The 18,618-nt window shown below is 41.9% G+C and overlaps 2 protein-coding genes across 13 annotated transcripts in view; both read right to left on the bottom strand.

Moving 5' to 3' along the window:
* Positions 1-669: 669 nt before the first annotated feature.
* Positions 670-4,518, bottom strand: REP15 (RAB15 effector protein). Its single transcript, XM_031443898.2, has one exon. The coding sequence runs from the start codon at positions 3,721-3,723 to the stop codon at positions 3,037-3,039; it is 687 nt and encodes a 228-aa protein (XP_031299758.1). The 5' UTR covers positions 3,724-4,518; the 3' UTR covers positions 670-3,036.
* Positions 4,519-4,559: 41 nt separating this feature from the next.
* PPFIBP1 (PPFIA binding protein 1) overlaps positions 4,560-18,618 on the bottom strand; it is a 153,711-nt gene continuing 139,652 nt past the window's right edge. For all 12 annotated transcript variants that reach the window (XM_064479144.1, XM_064479148.1, XM_031443893.2 and 9 more), the window contains 11 exons: positions 16,674-16,824; positions 16,246-16,374; positions 14,466-14,616; positions 13,653-13,764; positions 13,409-13,497; positions 10,345-10,467; positions 9,702-9,827; positions 8,747-8,935; positions 7,317-7,493; positions 6,542-6,607; positions 4,560-6,416 (listed from right to left, as the gene is read on the bottom strand). In XM_064479144.1, the coding sequence (XP_064335214.1) occupies positions 6,330-6,416; positions 6,542-6,607; positions 7,317-7,493; positions 8,747-8,935; positions 9,702-9,827; positions 10,345-10,467; positions 13,409-13,497; positions 13,653-13,764; positions 14,466-14,616; positions 16,246-16,374; positions 16,674-16,824 (1,400 nt within the window). In that variant the 3' untranslated portion in view covers positions 4,560-6,329. The remainder of the gene's footprint in view (positions 6,417-6,541; positions 6,608-7,316; positions 7,494-8,746; positions 8,936-9,701; positions 9,828-10,344; positions 10,468-13,408; positions 13,498-13,652; positions 13,765-14,465; positions 14,617-16,245; positions 16,375-16,673; positions 16,825-18,618) is intronic.

Genomic DNA, 18,618 nt, shown 5'->3' with positions numbered 1-18,618 from the left:
TAAATATGCACTTACAAAAAAGTGAATGAATAAACCATGTCTATTCACAAACACGGCAAAATAGACAATATGCAAATATCTAGGTATATGGATGGACCCTGCAACTCAAATATCCACCAAAACAGTATAAATATATTATGCTATGTACATACAGTGTAGCGCTACCTATGCATATATCTTAATCCTGGTTGAACATTGGACTCACATTAGGAGGTTAAAAAAAATTTGTCTAGGTCCCCTCCTTCTGAGATGTTGATCAGTTGGTCTCCGTATATTTATAGCCTTGGTGATCTGTTTTGAGTTTCCCAAGTAAATCTAAGATGCAGGCAGGATTGAGAACCACTGATATCAGCCTTAAAGCAGATGAAGTGGAAATAAATGTATTATTAGCGTGGAAAATTGTCTACAATACATAGTTGTTTTTCTAAAATGTAGATTGTAAGGCATTTATAGATCATAGGATTCCATATGTGTAACTGTTTTTAATGTACACATTCTGGAAGGGTGAACAGTAAACTGGTGTGGGGGTAGGGGTGAGACTTCTGAAGATTTACCTTTCTACACTTTTATACTTAAATTTTTAGACCAAAATGCAGATTAAAAACAACAACAACACAAGAATACAATATTTTTTAAATCGAAAGCTTCACATTTTTATTTTCATTTAAAAAGAACATGGTGAGTGTTTGATTTATAGCTTCCAGCTGTTTGTAAATACTTACAGTTTGTACCAGACTCTTCAAAATTTTGGGAAGCTTATACTATCAGTATAGAAAAATGTAACATGCATTATCTCCTTTGAATTAGTTGAAGTCATTCCCATTTTACAAGTAAGAAAACAGAGTTAAACCACTAGACTCTGCTCCTAAGAGAATTGAGACTCAAACTCACATCTGACACCAAGTGGAAGACTCTTTTGACTCTGTTACCCCACCCCCTTGATAGCCCACTCTACACAGCACTGCTGCAGACAGGGGGCACTGTTCGCAAGGAAACATAATTTGACTGAGAACTGTAACCTCCAGGCACATTCCAAGTAGTAATAATTATTGCTTACCAACTTCGAGAGATGCCTCTTGGGCGTATTTTTGTCTGCTTACTGAACGGAGAGAGTTAACATGCTTTCCTTAACTCTAATTTGAAAAAAATCCATGCATCCCAATTTCACAGCAGCATTATTTACAGTAGCCAAGACATGGAAGCAACCTAAATGCCCAACAACAGATGAATGGATAAAGATGTGATATAGATAGATAGATAGATAGATAGATAGATAGATAGATAGATAGATAGATAGATAGATAGATATAATGGAATACTACTCAGCCATAAAAAAGAATAAAATAATGCCATTTGCAGCAACATGGATGGACCTGGAGATTGTCATACTAAGTGAAGTCAGACAGAGAAAGAAAAATACCATATGATATCACTTATATGTGGAATCTAAAAAAAAATGACACAAAAGAACTTACAAAACAGAAAGAGACTTGCAGGCATGAAAAAAAAATTATGGTTACCAGCTGGGAAAGGGAAGGGTGGAGAAAGAAATTGGGAGATTGGGATTTGGAGATACTACTATATATAAAACAGATAAACAGCAAGGTCCTACTATAGCATAAGGAGCTATATTCAGTATCTTATAATAGCCTGTAAGGAAAAAGAATATGGGAAGGAATGTATTTAACCGAATCACTGTGCTGTACACCAGAAATTAACACAATATTGTAAACTGACTATAGTTAAATTAAAAAAAATTCCTTTCCTTAACTTTTTAAATTCTATGTCAGATCAAGGCACTTCTCTCCCCTATCATTCAGACTGAAGTCCTCACCGGTAGGATCTGCTGCTCCTGCTTGCTGGCTACTTCTCTGAACTATCGCCTGTCCGTCTCCTCCTGGCTCACTCTGCTCCATCCACACAGCCCCCTTTGCATTCCCACTGCATCTGCAGTCCCCTTTGCCTAGAACACTCTTTCCCAGATACCTGCAAGGATGTTCTCTTTCTCTATTCAGATCTCTGAGGCCCTCCCTTCACCACCATATAAAATTGTATCTCCTTCACTCTCTACCCCCTCACCCATTGCTTAATCTTTCTTTACAGCACCCCTGACATTTATGTAAATATGCATTTAAAACATATTTGCATGTATTTGTTTATTGTCTATCTTCCACCTTTGAGAGAGAATCTCCCTGAGGGTGGGGACGTTGTTCTTTTCACTGCTGGACCGGCTGGGCATAGACAGAGCCGCACAAGTCATAGGCATTTAACAATCACGTGTGAATGAATCCATCTTCCATTTACACTTTAAAGCAACTTTTTGCTTCTACCTGCTAGAAGCCTAGAGGAAAAAGTATTTTTCTTCCCCTACAGTTCTGTTACAGCCACCCAGGCTTTTAAAGTAAAGATGGTTTTTATACATGAATGCTAAAGAAATGTTCATCATTATTACGAAGGACAGTTATATGGGTTTCTGTGTTTAAATCATAGGTAAGGCTAACACTCAAGTGAGTACCGAAGGGATCCCACCAAGGTCCCCTCTGCAGAGGAAGCAGCTTGGGATGAGGTGGGGGTCAGGGCAGGGATCGGAGGAAGAGAGCCGTACCAGGTTTTGCCTGGGAGTCCTGAGCTAAAGCAGTTTTGTCAATGTCATTAAACCCGTCTTACGCTCCACTTTCCCCTACCTGCCCCCAACCACACACAGCAGTAAAAACACACTTTACATTTTCAAATGCTAGACTTATTTCAGGTTCTTTTTCCAAATCAAACTTTAAAGGTGACTTTATTATCCTCTCCACTTTTATTGTTGAATCAAAAATTAAGCTAAATTATTAAATTTTCCCTGAGATACAGGCAGGTTTTTTTTTTTTTTCCTCCTGTCCATAATCATCTGTTTTGACCCAGGTGATGGTTTTCATTCAATGGAGTTAGGGAGCAGGGGAAGGAAAAAAAAACCCTAAAGAAATGATGCAAGGGGGTAAATATTTTTTTGTTTTCATCTTACAGGCCGGGTCAGTCTTATCACACATCTCCAGTTCAGAGGATGCTAATATAAACCCTGCCCACCTCTCTCAGCCCGTCTTTCTTACTCAGACAGTTTCCAAGCAGCTCCCTGATGGAGACACAATCTTCAGTTTCCAGGACGAATTGTGCCACAGCCGTCCCTCCTCGCAGACTCACTGTCTCACCTTTGACACTGTCCAGGACAACTCCCCTGATGTCTTTAGGCTTTCCTGGCACACCAAAGATGATAAACAGGCCCAGACAGTCCTCTCCTATCAAGTTACAGAATTCTTCCAGCTTCTCAAACCTACTCCTCTTGCTGGAAGACGCCTCTGCCCTGGATTCTGGGTTAGATTCCACCCGGGGAAGGGAAGACATCTGCACAGTCTGTACTGCCAGCTGAAGCCTTATTTGCTTATCGGGTCCCCAGAAGGTCCAAATCCAGTCTGCCCCAAACAGTGAGGCTTGGTGCTTGGTCATCTTGGTGGTGGTGAGCCACTCATCAACTCCTTTTTCTTGGCAGAAGGTGACAAAGTGGATTAAGAAGATCTCATTGAGAGTGTTTGGAGCTGGGCAGAGATTGCCCAGGGTGTCTTCAAATCCAAGATACTCCTTCAGTTTTTGAGCTGCATGGACTATAGCTCCACTGACCAGCTCACAGATGCTGAGAACCTCTTCACTGTCCTTTAGAGTCATCTGTTGCGATGGTTTTTGCCCCATTTTCTCTGCACCCACTCAACACTACTTCCAAAAATCAACCATGTGAACCTTGTGCAGAATGACTTCTGTTTTAGCGTAATTTTTTGCAGTGAAATCCCATCTGTCACCACGGTCCCGGTTTTCTGCCTCTACAGGTAAGCGCATATATATACACACAGCTAAACAAACATGTGAGGTCTTGCTGTTTGCCAACTGGGTGTGTTGTCCTTGTAGATTCCTGCTGGTTTATTAAGTTAAAGATACTAACTTTCACAAAAACCATCTGTTCCCTAGTTATAGTCACTCTACTGTTAATATTTGGTAACCTCTTCCAAGACCTGTTTCCTCTTTTCAAATTTTAGTTTAATTCAAAATAACATTTAGTTCTTTAAAGAGTCAGACATAAATAACTACTTCTTTCTACAACTCACTTCTTCCAATCGGCAGGCAAGTCATTTCCTTTGCTTTTCCGACACCCCAGTGCCAAGATTCCTTATCTCCCAACTCAGCTGCCTGTGGTTCCTTTCATACAAAAGTTTCTCAAGCAAAGGCTCTGTTGGGCAAGGGCACAGCTCAGTGGTAAGAGTGTGAGCTTTGCATGCACAAGGTCCTGGGTTCAATCCTCAATATCTCTGTTAAATAAACAAACCTAATTACCTTCCCCCCTAAAAAAAAACTAAAAATTAGAAAATTTCTATCTGTTGATACATGTATAAACCCCACTCAAACAAATTTATGAGAGTTTGTGAATTGTAAAGAGTTGGTGTTCTTGTTCTCTAGATCAGAAATAAAGCCTACTGGCTATTCCAAGCAAAGGAAAATAAGATAACAGACAAAAAAAAAAAAAAAAAAAAATGTGGCAGTTATCAATTGACTTTATTCCTTTTCATATGGTAATACCAGCAGTGTATAATATTTTGTAAATAAAATATATATCATCAAAAAAACTTAACCTTATCACACATCATCAGTGATGTTACAATGTCCTGAATAAAGGATGTTTGGCATCTATAACAGTCTCCTGGTACTTTTAACCAGGTTCGAATAACAAATCGTTTTTCAAATGGTGACATATATTCACATTAAAATAAAACACAAATACAGTATGAGTCCGATACAGTTACCAAATAATGAATGGTAGGGAGCAAAGGTTTATTATTGGCATCGAATCATTTTAGTTAGGAATAAATAGTAATTTAGTATCACAGGTTCCTTGATGCAAAGCTGTGTAACTTGCTGCTAACTTCAAAGAGCATACCACCAATCAAATACAGTTTATGAAGTAAGTCCCCTGCATATACGGAGCTGCCCACCTCTCTGCCACTTTGTGAAAACCTGTCTTTACCTCCATTGGCTATCATGAGTAATGACGTGGTACTGAATTAAAAAACAGAATATTTTTTCTAATACCTCTAGAAAACAATAAACAGTAACTTTTTTTTTTTGTTGGGGTTTTTCTATTTTCTTCATAAAGAATATTTGGGCCCCGTGCTACAGAAAGCCATAAACTTCATTTTAGTATCATGTTATAGCCATTATGAAACTAGCTTTGCAGCCTCAGAGTTACTGAACTCTGATGGAGACAAATATTCAGCTTAGAAAAAAAAAATCCCATTTGCTGAGAGCCTGAGAAATGGGCACATATTAATAACATCAGGCAGACTGTTAGTATTTCGATGTAATGAGATCATTAGCAAAGAGGAAACTAAGAAGCTTAATACTGTAAAGGCTTTTGTTTTGGTGTGGTTTCTCTGGAAATTATTTCTACAAATTCGTGGGGAGTTTCTGAATGCATTCAAGTTAGTGGTATTTAAATGTCCCTCAAGTTCTTCCTTAGGAGGTAACAAGATCCAAGATTAAGACTGAAATTCTTACAAAGGTATTCAACAATTTTGCGATGTGTCATCAAAGAAGGGGTATTTCATATACACTAACTGGGTCTGAATGATCAACATCATTAAAATTCCCTTGTGGACAAAGCAAGATCATCCTGACCTCCCCAGGAACTGGCTGGTATATGAAGACTTTGATCACTGGCTGTTTTTAATGTGATCTTTTCCCCATCTTCTTTATGTCACAAAATAAAAGTTCCATTTTCTATGTACGAAGTATATACACATATTTAGAAAAATATATAAAAACAGGACACTAAGAGGCCAGTGGAGGTGTGGCTGGCATTTAGCGGGCACACTGAAAGCTGACAGAAATTGCATATGTTGACTTTGTGAGCATATAATGTCCTGCTTCCACGGTGGCAGTGCTGGCACACTGACGTGACAAAACCATTCACATGCTGGTTGCTACCTCCCAAATCCTCTACACTGTTAACGCGAATGGAAACACTAGGATAAAGTATTCATCAAACGCATCACTTTAAATAGAATATATCACAGATTTTTACATTAAATAGAGGAAGAACAATTACACTCTCATTCACCAGTGTCTCAGTTTTCGCGGCAACTTTAGAATAGGCATCTAGCCCCTGCGTTCCGTTTCCACTTCTAAAGGAGACGTTGGAACCATAAACGAACGATATGCAATCTGTTGCTTGCTGTAGATCCGTGAGGGTTTGAGAAATAAAGCGGAAGAAGGATGTGGGGCTCCCGGCGCTGCTCCAGGCGCCGCGGTCAGACGTTGGAGTCTTCGTCGGTAATGCTGGCGCTGGGGGAGCGGGCGGCGAAATCTTTAAACATGTCGTCTTCCTTTAACATGTGCTGGAAGACAAGGAGACGGGGTCACACACACCGAGAAGCAGAGCTCAGCGCCTTGCACCCTCCACCACACACGCGGTCCTTTGGGGTCATTTTCAAACGCGTTTTCAGTTCGTTTTACAACTTACGGTTAGATTGTTGATGCCTTCGGAGAACGCACCTATCTGCCTCACTGTCCCTTCTGAATCTTCCATCTGCAATGAACGTACCATGACATGACATCCCCATTTGCATAATTTCAAGGAAGGGGCGGCGAAATGAACACGAGTCTCACAGAAGAAATCATGCAAGTGGGTACTGAACGGGGTGGGAGCAACAGAACACTTCTGGTGGCATCTCCTCTCCCTGCTGCAGCTGGACGTTAAAAATGAAAGGAGACACTTTGCCGGCACATCTGACCTCACGCTTGGACATTGCCAATGGCACCAAAGGATTGTTAATTGGAAGGCAATGCTCTGTGATCTCATATTGAAAAGGCTAAGCAGTATGAGCTGTCCACGCCTGCCTTGTTTTATACATACATTTCATACTGCGACACAGGTAAACAGCACATGCTGTGAAGCCAGCCTGGCAGGTTGGAATCCCAGCCATCTTACCAGCTCTTCTGTCTTGGGTAAGTTACCTAACCATTTGGTGCCTCAGCTTCCTTATCTCTGAAATGACGCTAACAATACTCCCTGTGTTTTAGGATTACCCTGAACGTTTACGTATGTTAAGTTCTTAGGGTAGTGCCTGGAATGGAGTGAGCCATCTGTCAGTGCTCATAGTTATTACCTTATTATTACCTCTATTCTTAGGTACTTGAAGAAAATTTCTTTGGTTAGTAGCCATAAGGCACAAAGTTTTCATTTAGTGCTTCAGTCTTGGAAGAACTTGAAAAGAGGCACACAGTGCTACGTTTACCTGCTCTAACCGGTCCAGATCATCCTCGTCATACAGGTGCATGTCCAGACCTGGCTTAAATCCTTTCTTGGTACCTCCTGATGCCTGTCCCAGTTCCATTGGGCAAACATACTCTTCCCCATCTTCCTGTTTCTTCTTTCTCAGATTCCCAAAATTGCTGAAGGTGAGTTTCTTTGGCTTTTAAAAGTAAAGCAAACACAGATGTGCAAGGACTTGATAAAATTCATATGACAAACAACCAATAACATGTATAATTTAATTATTGACACCATCTGTAGAGAAAAGCAATCTGATAATTAAACGGGTGTTAACAAAAACAAAGGCATCTAAGGCACGTGAACGATGTATCCAAATATGATAAATCATCCTTATTATGAATCTCAGAAGATCAATCTTGTTCTCCTTATTTAAACCAACTAGCTGGGGAGTCATTGTGAATAGCAAAATATGCCAAGAGCCTTAGTTTTGATAAACAGAACTTAATGCAATGAGATGTCTCAGGGCTGAGTCCAATTTTGCAAGGTTTTCCAAGCTAAGATGGGCAGAAAATGGCCTTTACTATACTTTCTTTTTGGGTGAGGCTATGATTGCCTTGCATGCCCGTTATGCTCCCACAGCAGGGCTGGTGACTGCTAAAAGAATTCCGCTCTTTTGAAGAGAGAACTTCCAGTGACGGAAGAGCAGCTCCATCTTAGTCACTGGATAGTCCCTGAGACCAAATGTCAGGGAGATGGCCATCGGGCTGATGCTGAGAATTTAAGAACAGAATCTCCCAGAGGTTTCAAACCTGGCACATCTTTTAAGGGAGAAAGGGAGCTAAAGAGAAAGTGTCAGGCAGGTAGAGAGGGTTAAAAAAAAAAAAAAAAAAGAACTCTGTACGTTTTAGTGGAGGAGCCAAGAAACTCTACCTCCCCATTAAGTTAGTTGAAATAACAGAGTCAGAGAGCTCACCAAGGAATGACTTAAAGAAGAAAATGTGATCTGAATTTGGTATGATCCAAATTCTAGGTAGAACTGGAAATATCCACTCTCTGCTGGTCTACCTTGAATCATTTCTTAAATATCTTTCCCTAATTTCCAAGGTGGTTAATTATGAGAAGAGATCCTCCTCTTATGCTTGATTTATCTGTAGGATAGTTGCAATCAAAGTGGGCCCAAGTCACGGGCCTTCTGCGTCGGCAGTACGTCAGCTGTAGAAGTCAACGTCATGCTCTTTCCTACTGTTAACGCTAATCAAATAAACGATTTGAGCGAAGATTCCCCCAGAAGGAAACCTTCAAAAATGCATTTTCCTAATTACCTTAAAGATGCGTTTACCTTCAACCCATCCACAACATTTAGTAAACCTCAGAAAATGGGACAGCCAGGTAACAATCCAAAACTGAGCCTCTGCTGTAGGCAGTTATTCAATGGGATGAGCTTGAACCAACCTTCACTTTGGCAGTAGCTGTTAAAAGCACATAATCTGGCAACTCCATGGCATCACGCTTCTGGTGTTGGGCCTCAGCTCCGACCAGAAGGTTGAAATGAGTGGCCAAGTGTCTTCGCAACAGGGTCTTACTTGGTGGGATGTTCAATAACTGAGCCATTGTTTCTACATTAAAACGAGGTTCTAGAACCTATAAGAAAAATTAAGACTGTTTGAGGCACCATGTAGCATCTTTCCGCACTGTGCTTTATAATCTGCAAAGCTGTTTCATTATCTCCAGTGACCTCTCAACAGCCCAGTGGGATAGACAGACTATGGACTTTGATCTTCAATTTAAAATCTTTTGTTTTGTTTTGTTTTGTTTTGCCCAAGCGAGTGAGAAGCAGAGCTGGCCCTGACATCCAGGCGTTACAAAGCTGGGGCTTCCACCTCTCTGAAGTGGTCCCTTTGGGGGCCAACTCCTTATGCAACATCAATGTGCAGAACTATAGTTTTTACCTTTGCGGAGGTTTTAAAACATGATCGTTGGAAAGCCAGTGGCCAGACGTTATCCAACGTACGAAAGGACAGTAGAGGAGAAATGGGTCTAAATCCAACTGAGAGTTACACAATATAAATTTTAAAAAATGGGAAAGAATACTCTGAAAGCAAAGACTAACTAGAAATAGTGCAGGAGGGTTCAGATGACTTTAGGATTATGATGAGCAAACTGATTACATCCTCCTCATTTGACTAATGGAAACAAAATGGTAAGAAGTCCGTTTTGAGAGTGATTTATTTATTTAGGGTTTTTTTGGGGGGGGGGGAAGTAATCGGGTTTACTCATATCTTTTTATTTTTAGAGGAGGTACTGGGGATTGAACCCACAACCTCGTGCATGCTAAGCATGCGCTCTACCACTTGAGCTCTACCCTCTCCCCGTAAGAAGTCCATTTTAAATTACAACAGAGCATTACCATGAGCCCGCCGTGGACACCACTGCCTCTGAGGTTGGGGGCGTATTCCGCCAGGTCCACGGAGCGCAGCCACTCCATCACCCGATGGTTGGTCCACTGCTGGACTTCTGATGGGGTGACGCTGTTCTACGGGAACAGACAACCACCCAGAGCTTCAGTCACTGACAACTGAGGCTCTAAATGCTCGTTCTAAAGAGTCTGCTCCATGCGGCCAGAGTTACTCAGACATTCCACTAAATGTTTAGAGAAAAGGTCAAAAGGTGTTTGCTAATTTGAATTCTCTTCACAGAGTTTCCGGCTTTTTTACACGCAAATAAAGCTTTAGGAAAGGAAGTCTTTGTAGTGATATTTAACTCTGTGGCTTAAGGAGGCAGGAAAATAAAATACACCCAAGAAAGGAGAGATGGCAGCTAAAGCACAATCCTGGCCTTCTGTCACACAGGTAGAACCACCACTGGGGGCGAAAGGAAGGGATTTAGGAACACAAAGCCTAAGAAGTAAACGAGGCTGGATGTGAGGCTGTGAGGGAGCCAGGAACCTGCCCTTCCTGCAGGCTCCAAGAGGAAACGGGGCTCAGTTTTCACACATGGACAGTCACACGCACGGAAAGTGCAGGCTGTGTGAACCTCCACCTCGGTGCTACCTCGTCAGATGGCCGCCTCCGTAGACAGTTTGGTTCAAAGTTATTGATCCTCAGGACCTGGATGGCCCTTTTGATGCTGAGATGGTGGAGCACACTCACAACCTTCAAAGACAGTAAGTCGTCCTGCAAAACAAGGTGAACAAAAAGAAGAGCACAGTGAGCTGACCTAGAGCCGGAGAACCTTCTCAGGGCAATAGCAGAAGACGGGGAACGTATACCTCAGTGGTAGAGCGCATGCTTAGCATGCACAAGGGTCCTGGGTTCAAGCCCCAGTACCTTCTCCAAAAATAAATAAATAAACCTAATTACTCCCCCCAAAAAATTAAAAAAAAAAAAAAAAAAAGGTAGAAGAGCCTCTCTCCCAATAGGACCCAAGGGCGTGTCAGTCCCAAAACCCTTCCTCCTGTTCTGAAAAGAGGAGGACCCCAGCATATAAGAAAACTAAAATTCATTTTCTCCCAGACCCCAGCATATAAGAAAACTAAAATTCATGTTGTCTCTACTGAAGCTGACTTCCACCTGTTTCTCTCTCTGCCAGACATTCTAAGACAGGACTGCTGGACCGAACGGCTCTGAAAAACACAGCTGGAAAAGCTCTCGCTGGGTCACAACGAAAGGTGACCCGCTTCGACTTGATCTGGTAAAGCAGGTAACCGAGGGCCGGCAACATTCACTGATGACTGAGAGGCGGCTTTCTGAGCAAAGGCACATCACGGTTTTGGGGAAAACTGGCAGAGTGATCGTGTTACAGAATCTCCCCAGCCTCAAGAAATCTCTGCTTTTAGATTATTGTGCTTTATCTAGTAGGCATTGTGAACAGTTTTGGAAAAAATTATGTCAATGAATACAAAGGTTTTGGTGAGGGTAAAGGAGAGAAGAGAGATGAAGTTACGAGCTGCAACGTATCACCGTGGGATCCCTTTAAGGAGTAACTTTCACCAGGTGTCTGTGGCTACTGGGAACTTTTCACACACACCAAACACACCCAAACAAATTACTTTAAAAGAAGGTGATTTAGGGGGCAGTGTCAAGATAAGCACCAGTCTACTTCCAAACACACCCAGAAAATAAACAAGGAAAACATCCATTTTAGGCACACCTTCCTGATAATACATTTCTTGTGGGGGAAAAATTAATCTATTATAGAAATATTTTAAAAATACAATTATACACTGGAATTTGACACAACATTGTAAAATGACTATAACTCAATAAAAAATGTTTTAAAAAATAAGATTATAAAACATTTTACATTCTTAAGGCTACTAACTGAGCAAAGATTATTTCCTGAATTTTTTCTAGGTTTATTTCTTAAAAGCAGTGCCTTATGATAAGTTAGAAAAGGCATTTAGCCTGTTTTAATCTAAGACTGAGATACCCATTCAAAACACTTCCACGTAGGCTATTTTCAACAAAGTCTGCCAGATTAAAAAAAAAAATTAAAATGCATAATATTTACAAAGTAAATGAAATGTTAATTACTTTAGTTTAAGGGATTTTAAAAGTAAGGGCCATATTCTTTTAAATCAAAATACACTCTTTTGGGGAGGATTTAAAAAAATCTCTTATTTTTAGTTTTAGATTTACAGAAGAGCTGTCAAAGATACTACAGCGTCCCACAGACCCTTCATGTGGCTTCCTCTAGTGCTGACATCTTACATTATTACCATGATATTCAGCAAAACTAAGAAATTAACAGAAACAAAAATACAATTCAACCGAAACCCCAGACTCTAATCAGACGTCACCAGGTTTCCCACCAGGTCCTTCTGACCCAGGAGCCAGGCCAGGAGACCATACTGAAGTGGACTTTTCGTGATTTAGGGTTTCTGGGGTCAAATCTTTCACGGTAATGTGTTCTCTGACCGTGACAAAGTTGTATGTTTATCTTTTGTGATTTTCAGCCTGAATCTGGTCACATTCCCACACGATGTACTCACTCCCAGACAGGCAGGCGAGAGGCACAGTTGCTCTATAACTTTCTACTACTTTCTAAGAACTGCTTTCTACAGTGGAAACTTGGCTAAGGTACCTCATTTCTCAATTCTTTCGTTTCCCCATCGAAAAGCTGAGGATAGGAAGAATGCCAGCTCAAGGATGGCTGAGATCTGAGTATGCATTATGCGAAAAGTGTTTGAAAGAGCGCCTGGAACACAGTAAGTGTGCAACACACCACAAGCTAGTGTTCTTTTAACCCGTGGTTTACATGACATGTCCCCCACGGTTCAGACTTTGGTTCAGTGAAGGAGAAGAAAACAAACCCCATGGGCTGAATCCCAAATTTCTTTCATACTGAACAATTCCTAGTAAGTTGGCTGCTTGACACCTTCAATTTATCTAGAAACGTATCTATGGTAGCCGGTTCTGCAGCCCAGCCCAGGGAAGGCCATTTACATAAAAGTAATCCACCTTCGGTAGAACGCTCCTGGTACCGTGGAATTCAGAACCAGTTCTCCTGGAACCCACCTCTCCCCACTGCTGCGAAGTAGGGAAGAGCCCTGCGACCCGCTGGGTGGAAGCCCCGGAATACGAAGTGGTAATGAAGGATTCGGAGTCCAGGTCTACCTTTCCCCAGAGACTCCAGCAGGACTGGGCTGAAGTGAGAAGGGTCAGGGGACTTCAGGGAACAGCTCTCCAAAGCGGCAGGGAAGGGAGAAGAAAGTCCAAAGGCATGACAGGTCAGAGGGCAGCCCCTCCTACGCATATGTCAATTAGAAACTGCCGGGGCTGCAAAACTCTGCATTCTGTTTTAAACATTTTTATGAGCTATAATTCACGTACCATAAAATTCACCCGAAGTGTACCCTTCAGTGTCAACACTGTGCATAAATATAAAATCAACTTTCTAGATAGTTTAGTTTACATGAGGTTTCATGGAGCTTAAACCAGGGTTTCAAAACTTCCCAAGGCTGCTGCCATGACCAAAGCCTACAACTTCAACTTATCGGAAAAACATGCCTGCCCCTGGTGGAATCACCATGGAAACATTAAGCTCACTCTGTTTCTGTGTTTCTCAGAGAAGAATAATTTCAACCCCTTCCAACCACAGGAGAGAGGCACTTACAACCGTCATGTAGTGGAGCATCCGACCGTCGACCCGTCCTTCATCAAACTGGGTCTTGTACTGGGGGAGGCCAATGTCATCCAACCATCCTAGGGATAGAAATCAGTGTCGTTACTGAGCCACAGAACACCTGTTCTAGTGATGAAAAAGGGAAAGCAGCTGTGAGTGTATAAATATATAAAAAATATATATATATATAAAATTCATGTATTCATTCACTCATAAATTTAAAACCTCTTCTTACTAGTGACCCAGTTGAAATCCAGCTTTCCATGATTGGTTTCTTCTTCAGATCCCAGGGCTTGCAGTGCCAGCTGGAGTTTCTTTCGATGAAGCGAATGCTTGATTCCAAGTTCCTGAAATAATAAACAGAAACACTGGCTTTACAGCTCTGTCAACAGGGGCTGGACGCCACTGGCAAAGGATACAAATTCCTCTAAAATGAAGCTACTAGCATTGAAGACCCAACAATTACATTAAGTCAGAATGCTACCCTGGGCTCTGAAATGTTGCTGAACCAAAGGCCCATAGAAAGCCAAGACCACTGTGGCTGGTTTAGTGCTATGTTAGATATTTCTCACTAACCTCCTGCCTTTGCAAGACAGGCAGAACAGGAATTCTACTCTCATCTTACACTAAATGTTAAACAATTGGGAAGAAATGTTACATAACGGGACATAAAGTTTGGGGCTCTTCCCCCCCCTTTTGTAAAGTGAAATTAAGTTGTGTATCTTTCATTAAGAAGATGGGTCAATGATAAAGCCACAGAACGATTCTGAAAAATATGAGCTGAAAGTGTACTGTGATGGCCATACAAATTATTTTTCATTAAAATGCCCAGTGGCCTAAGTGTTTTATAAGGAATCATTAAGACCAGGTCCTTCCTTTGAGGTCCATGGGCTAAAACAGGCATGAAGCAGGAAACCCAAACTTTCCCCAGAGTGCTCAGGGGCTCTACCCACCCCCCCCCCCCTTTCTGGAGGATAAAACAACTCTACGTTCATGTCCTCTCTCTCTCTCTGTCTCCATTGTGTAAACAAAATAGAGAAGTAGTCACCTTCTCTAGATCTTGCTGAGAAGCCTGCAGAAGTGTTTGGCCAGATGAAATCCAGTGCTTGCCAGAATTCAGGTAGGACCCCAAGCCCTGTTCCACAAGCCAACTGCAAACCTGCTCCTTGGTCCACTTGGCAAATGGCATATCCAGGTCACTGCAGGAAAATGAATGACTGCATGAAACACAATTCAAAGCCAGTCCTGCAACTTACCACCAGGGTTTAACAACTGCATATTCAACAGATAACGCAAATTCCCTGGTGATACATATTTGACTATGAAAAGCCTAATTTTTAGTATGTGTTTGGGGGAGGAAGTGGTCCTGGAGATGAAAGCTACCTTGTAAAGCCACAGTCTTCAGTTCAAACAAAACCACTAAAGATTTAACATGATTTAACAAGAACACGTTCTATAGAAGGAGACTGAGTTAAACCAACAAGTCAAGTTATTACACTAGTTTCAACCAATGTTGAATGTTGAAGGTTGAATTTCCAAACCGAAAATACTAGGTCAGAGTCAAAGAAACTCGAGTCGAACTTGAATTAACTTTAGTAGAATTATGGTTTCCATCCAGATGGTATTCAATAAGAGGGCCACATGCCATCATTGAGTATGAGACAGTGCAATCAAAGCAAATTTCTGTTTTCTTTTATTTGGGCGCACAAATAGTGTCCACATTTGGGGGAAAAAACGTGGAGATGAACAAAAATTTTTTTTTTTTAAACAGCACAAGAAGGTCCTCTACTGTGGACAAAGAGAACATATGGCAGACGAGACTGCGGGGTAATTGAAGAAAGCCGAGGAGAGGAGAGTTTCCTCCTTGGCAAAATTTGTGCCCAGCCTTCCGCCTGGCTGGGAGGGACCATGTGTGAAAGGTGTCTAGCCCAGGTCATTTTAAAAGATGTAGTATCCATGATCTGTGCTATGTGTTTGCCATCTCCACCCGTTCATGTTTACCAGTCAGTGCAGCAGTGCCCAACTGGCCCTAAACTGTGATAAGGGTGTCGGAAAAGTTCTTAATAGAGAAATCATTACACAGTTCTGATAAATTTAACAATTCTGATAGACTGTATGTCTTTAAGTGCTTTCACAGACTCCACCAATTGCTAATGCTCACTGAACAGTTATTATTTGCCAGATGCTTAATACGTATTAACTCGTTTAGTTACTACAATCTCCTTTTGGGTAAGTACTCGTTAATACTATGGGAAACGGAGGCACAGAGCACGAAAGTCGTTGCTCAAGGTTACTTGGCTTGTTGGAAGCAGTAAGATCCAAGCAGTCTACCTCTAGAAGCTTTCTTTTTTGGAGGGGCGGAGGAAGGGTAATTAGGTTTATTTATTCATTTTTAATGGAGGTGCTGGGGATGGAACCCAGGACCTCGTGCACACGAGGCACATGCTCCACCACTGAGCTGTACCCTTCCCCCCCCAGAACCCCTTCTTAACCACTTTTCTGTCTCGTCTTCCCAGAGCTACGCTTTAGAGTATTTACAGTTATTTTTATGTAAAATCAAGTCCAAGAGCTTCTAGTACAGATGTTGCTGACACTTTGGCTCTGGTTCCTTGCTGAGCTCACACAGTCCTCATCTTCTGTATAGTTTCTCACCAACCACTGCCAAATTGCACTGCTCTAAAGATGACGGCCCGTCCCTCCCACTAGGCACAGAAGTAAGCAATGGATTTGATTGGTTAACCCAGGGTCCATCCTAACCCCGCAGGTGCTCACGAGATCCTGGTGCCTGGACAGAGATGCAAAAGTCCACCCGTTTGGGCTGTTCTCACCTGTTAGATTGTCCCAAGTCTCGAGACCAACCCAGTCGGGGGCCTGCAGTCGCCCTTGTCCCTCCTCTTTTGAATTCAGGCTCAGACATGTCATCTGGGTTGAATGTAGTTGATTGACTTCTCCTCAGTCTGAAGAGAAGACACAACACACGTCGCCTTGCGTGAGACCCGAGGAGGCCTTCGACTTCAAGGTTAATCAGAACATTTTGAACTGACGCGTATTATGTACGGTAAGAAGAGACATTTGGATTTAAGCTTTAACTGAGACTCAATGAATTAATGAATCTCAAGTCATAATCTTCCTTCCATAAAAGGAACACAAAAGCCTTACAACTTTATAACCATTTTCAGCCAGTTTTCCATTTTTTTCATCCATTTGAGCAACATATAAGACAAAGGCCACTCCATTTGTCTGCCCTGTTACTTACTTGCCAAAGAGCTTCATGATCCCTCTGGATTTCTTTTTGGAATCCGGCGACGGTGGAGACACCTGGAAGGGACTGCTCGCCTGTGAGTCTTTTGGCCGAGAAGACACACCAGCCAGATCTAAGTGCTCAGGTGTCTCCTTTTCTGTTTCAGCTGTTCCAAGAACAGAAGACAAACTTGATGAAGTTTAAAATATGGAATGAACACGACTAGATGTTAACCTCCTTGGTTTAAGCAACTGTCAAGAATTCCTCTTCTGTTGGCCTATCAATCAGTGACTTACAAAAAGCATCCTACAAATATTAAAAATGGAACACGAATCTGTGTTCTACTCTACCGTCTATTCTATTGTGCATCAAGCTCATTAACTCACAAATTACCACCTCTTGGAGATTCAAAGGTGTGACAGGGTTACCATATTCTTTCCTTGACTGGGTCTGAATTCATAATGAACTGATTCTCAGTCTTGCTGCAGCATGTGGTACTGTTGACTACCTTCTACAAAACCATTATCTCCCTTAGCTTCTTGTCACGACACGCTCCTGCACCTGTCATCTGCTAGTTCCTTTGCTGTGGCACCCATTTTCGCTTCCTCGCCCACTCCAAGATTCCGTCCTGGGTTTCCTCTGCAGGATCTTTTGACCAGCTCACCCACTCTACGCTCAGCACTGGTGATGGCTTCACTCATTTATAGCCTGGTCTCTCTCCCCAGCCTCAGTATCTGAATGTCTGTGGATATCCCCAATTCGATGTGCCAGGGAATGGAACTTAACTAACCCACCCAACTTCCCTGAGAGTCTTCTTACATTTTCTTATTTCACAGCTCATCACAACTAGTTAATAGTCTCCCTGTTACTCCAGTCCGGACTCTCATTTTCTTTGCATTCCTTCCTCTCCTTTGGCATTTACATCAAATTGGTTACCAAGTTCTGGCAATTCTTTAAGAAATTTATTCCTGTTTATGACCTGCGATGTTCTAGGCACCGAGAGAAGAATGAACTGGATATGCACACATTTTTCTTTTGATATAAAATTAGTGCCTGTCGATTTTTGCCTTGCCTTAAAAGAGTAACAGCCACATCTGCTACTCCCAGACCTCCCAGCATCAAATATCCTAGTTCTCTCAGCTGTCCCTTCACGGGTGACCCCACGCTAGCAAACACACGGGATGCTGCCTCCTCAATGTGAGACTGTGCACTTTCAGAGCAAAGTAACAGCTGTACAGTAATCACAGGGGCAGTGTTTCAGCAAGATCTGAAAGCTGCAGAAGCTGACTTTTCTATGAAGCAGAGCTGTGATTACGGGTTATAGTAAGCAGCATTTGCCTAAGATTGTCAATTATATTGACAATATGTTTCTTCTAAGAAAGATGCAAAAACATTCGAAAACAGTTGTCTGAATTATCATTTTTATCCACCCTGTGTTCATTCTGGACATTCAAGGCTACAGAGAAAGTCACCTTTGCAGATGCATGTGAACAGATATGTGAATACCTACACGAGGTAACAGAACCTACTGGGAAGACCCAAGGGAACCTTTCCGTTTGAAACCTACAGCCACGATGGGTACAGGTGTCCCTGAAAATGCTGCCCAGCCCACCCTCATTTAAAAAGCATCCTGTTTTTATTTTTTATTTTGAGGATTTTTTTCACCTACTGTACTCTGCCCTTTCAAGAGGAAAACTGAGCTTTCCCCCATCCTAAAATTGCTTTGGGGGTGACTCCTCAGATACCGCATGAAGTCACCTCTGTCGACACCAAACGTTACCTCCATCTTCAAAAGGCAAGAGTGTGTCAGAAGAATGTTCCTCTAAGGGAAGTAAGTCTAAAACGATCATTTCCAATGTCTTCCACAGACCTCTCTTCTCTATTTGGCTAAATTAAACCTTTCTTTCTGGAGGCTGGGGGAAATGTAACCATGGAGAAGGAACCTGGGAGTTAGTGTGAG

Source organism: Camelus dromedarius, chromosome 25 (genome assembly GCF_036321535.1).
Source record: "Camelus dromedarius isolate mCamDro1 chromosome 25, mCamDro1.pat, whole genome shotgun sequence".
Classification (NCBI taxonomy): domain Eukaryota; kingdom Metazoa; phylum Chordata; class Mammalia; order Artiodactyla; family Camelidae; genus Camelus; species Camelus dromedarius.
Note: the sequence above shows the minus strand (reverse complement) of the source record. Positions and strands in the feature narration are given on the sequence as shown.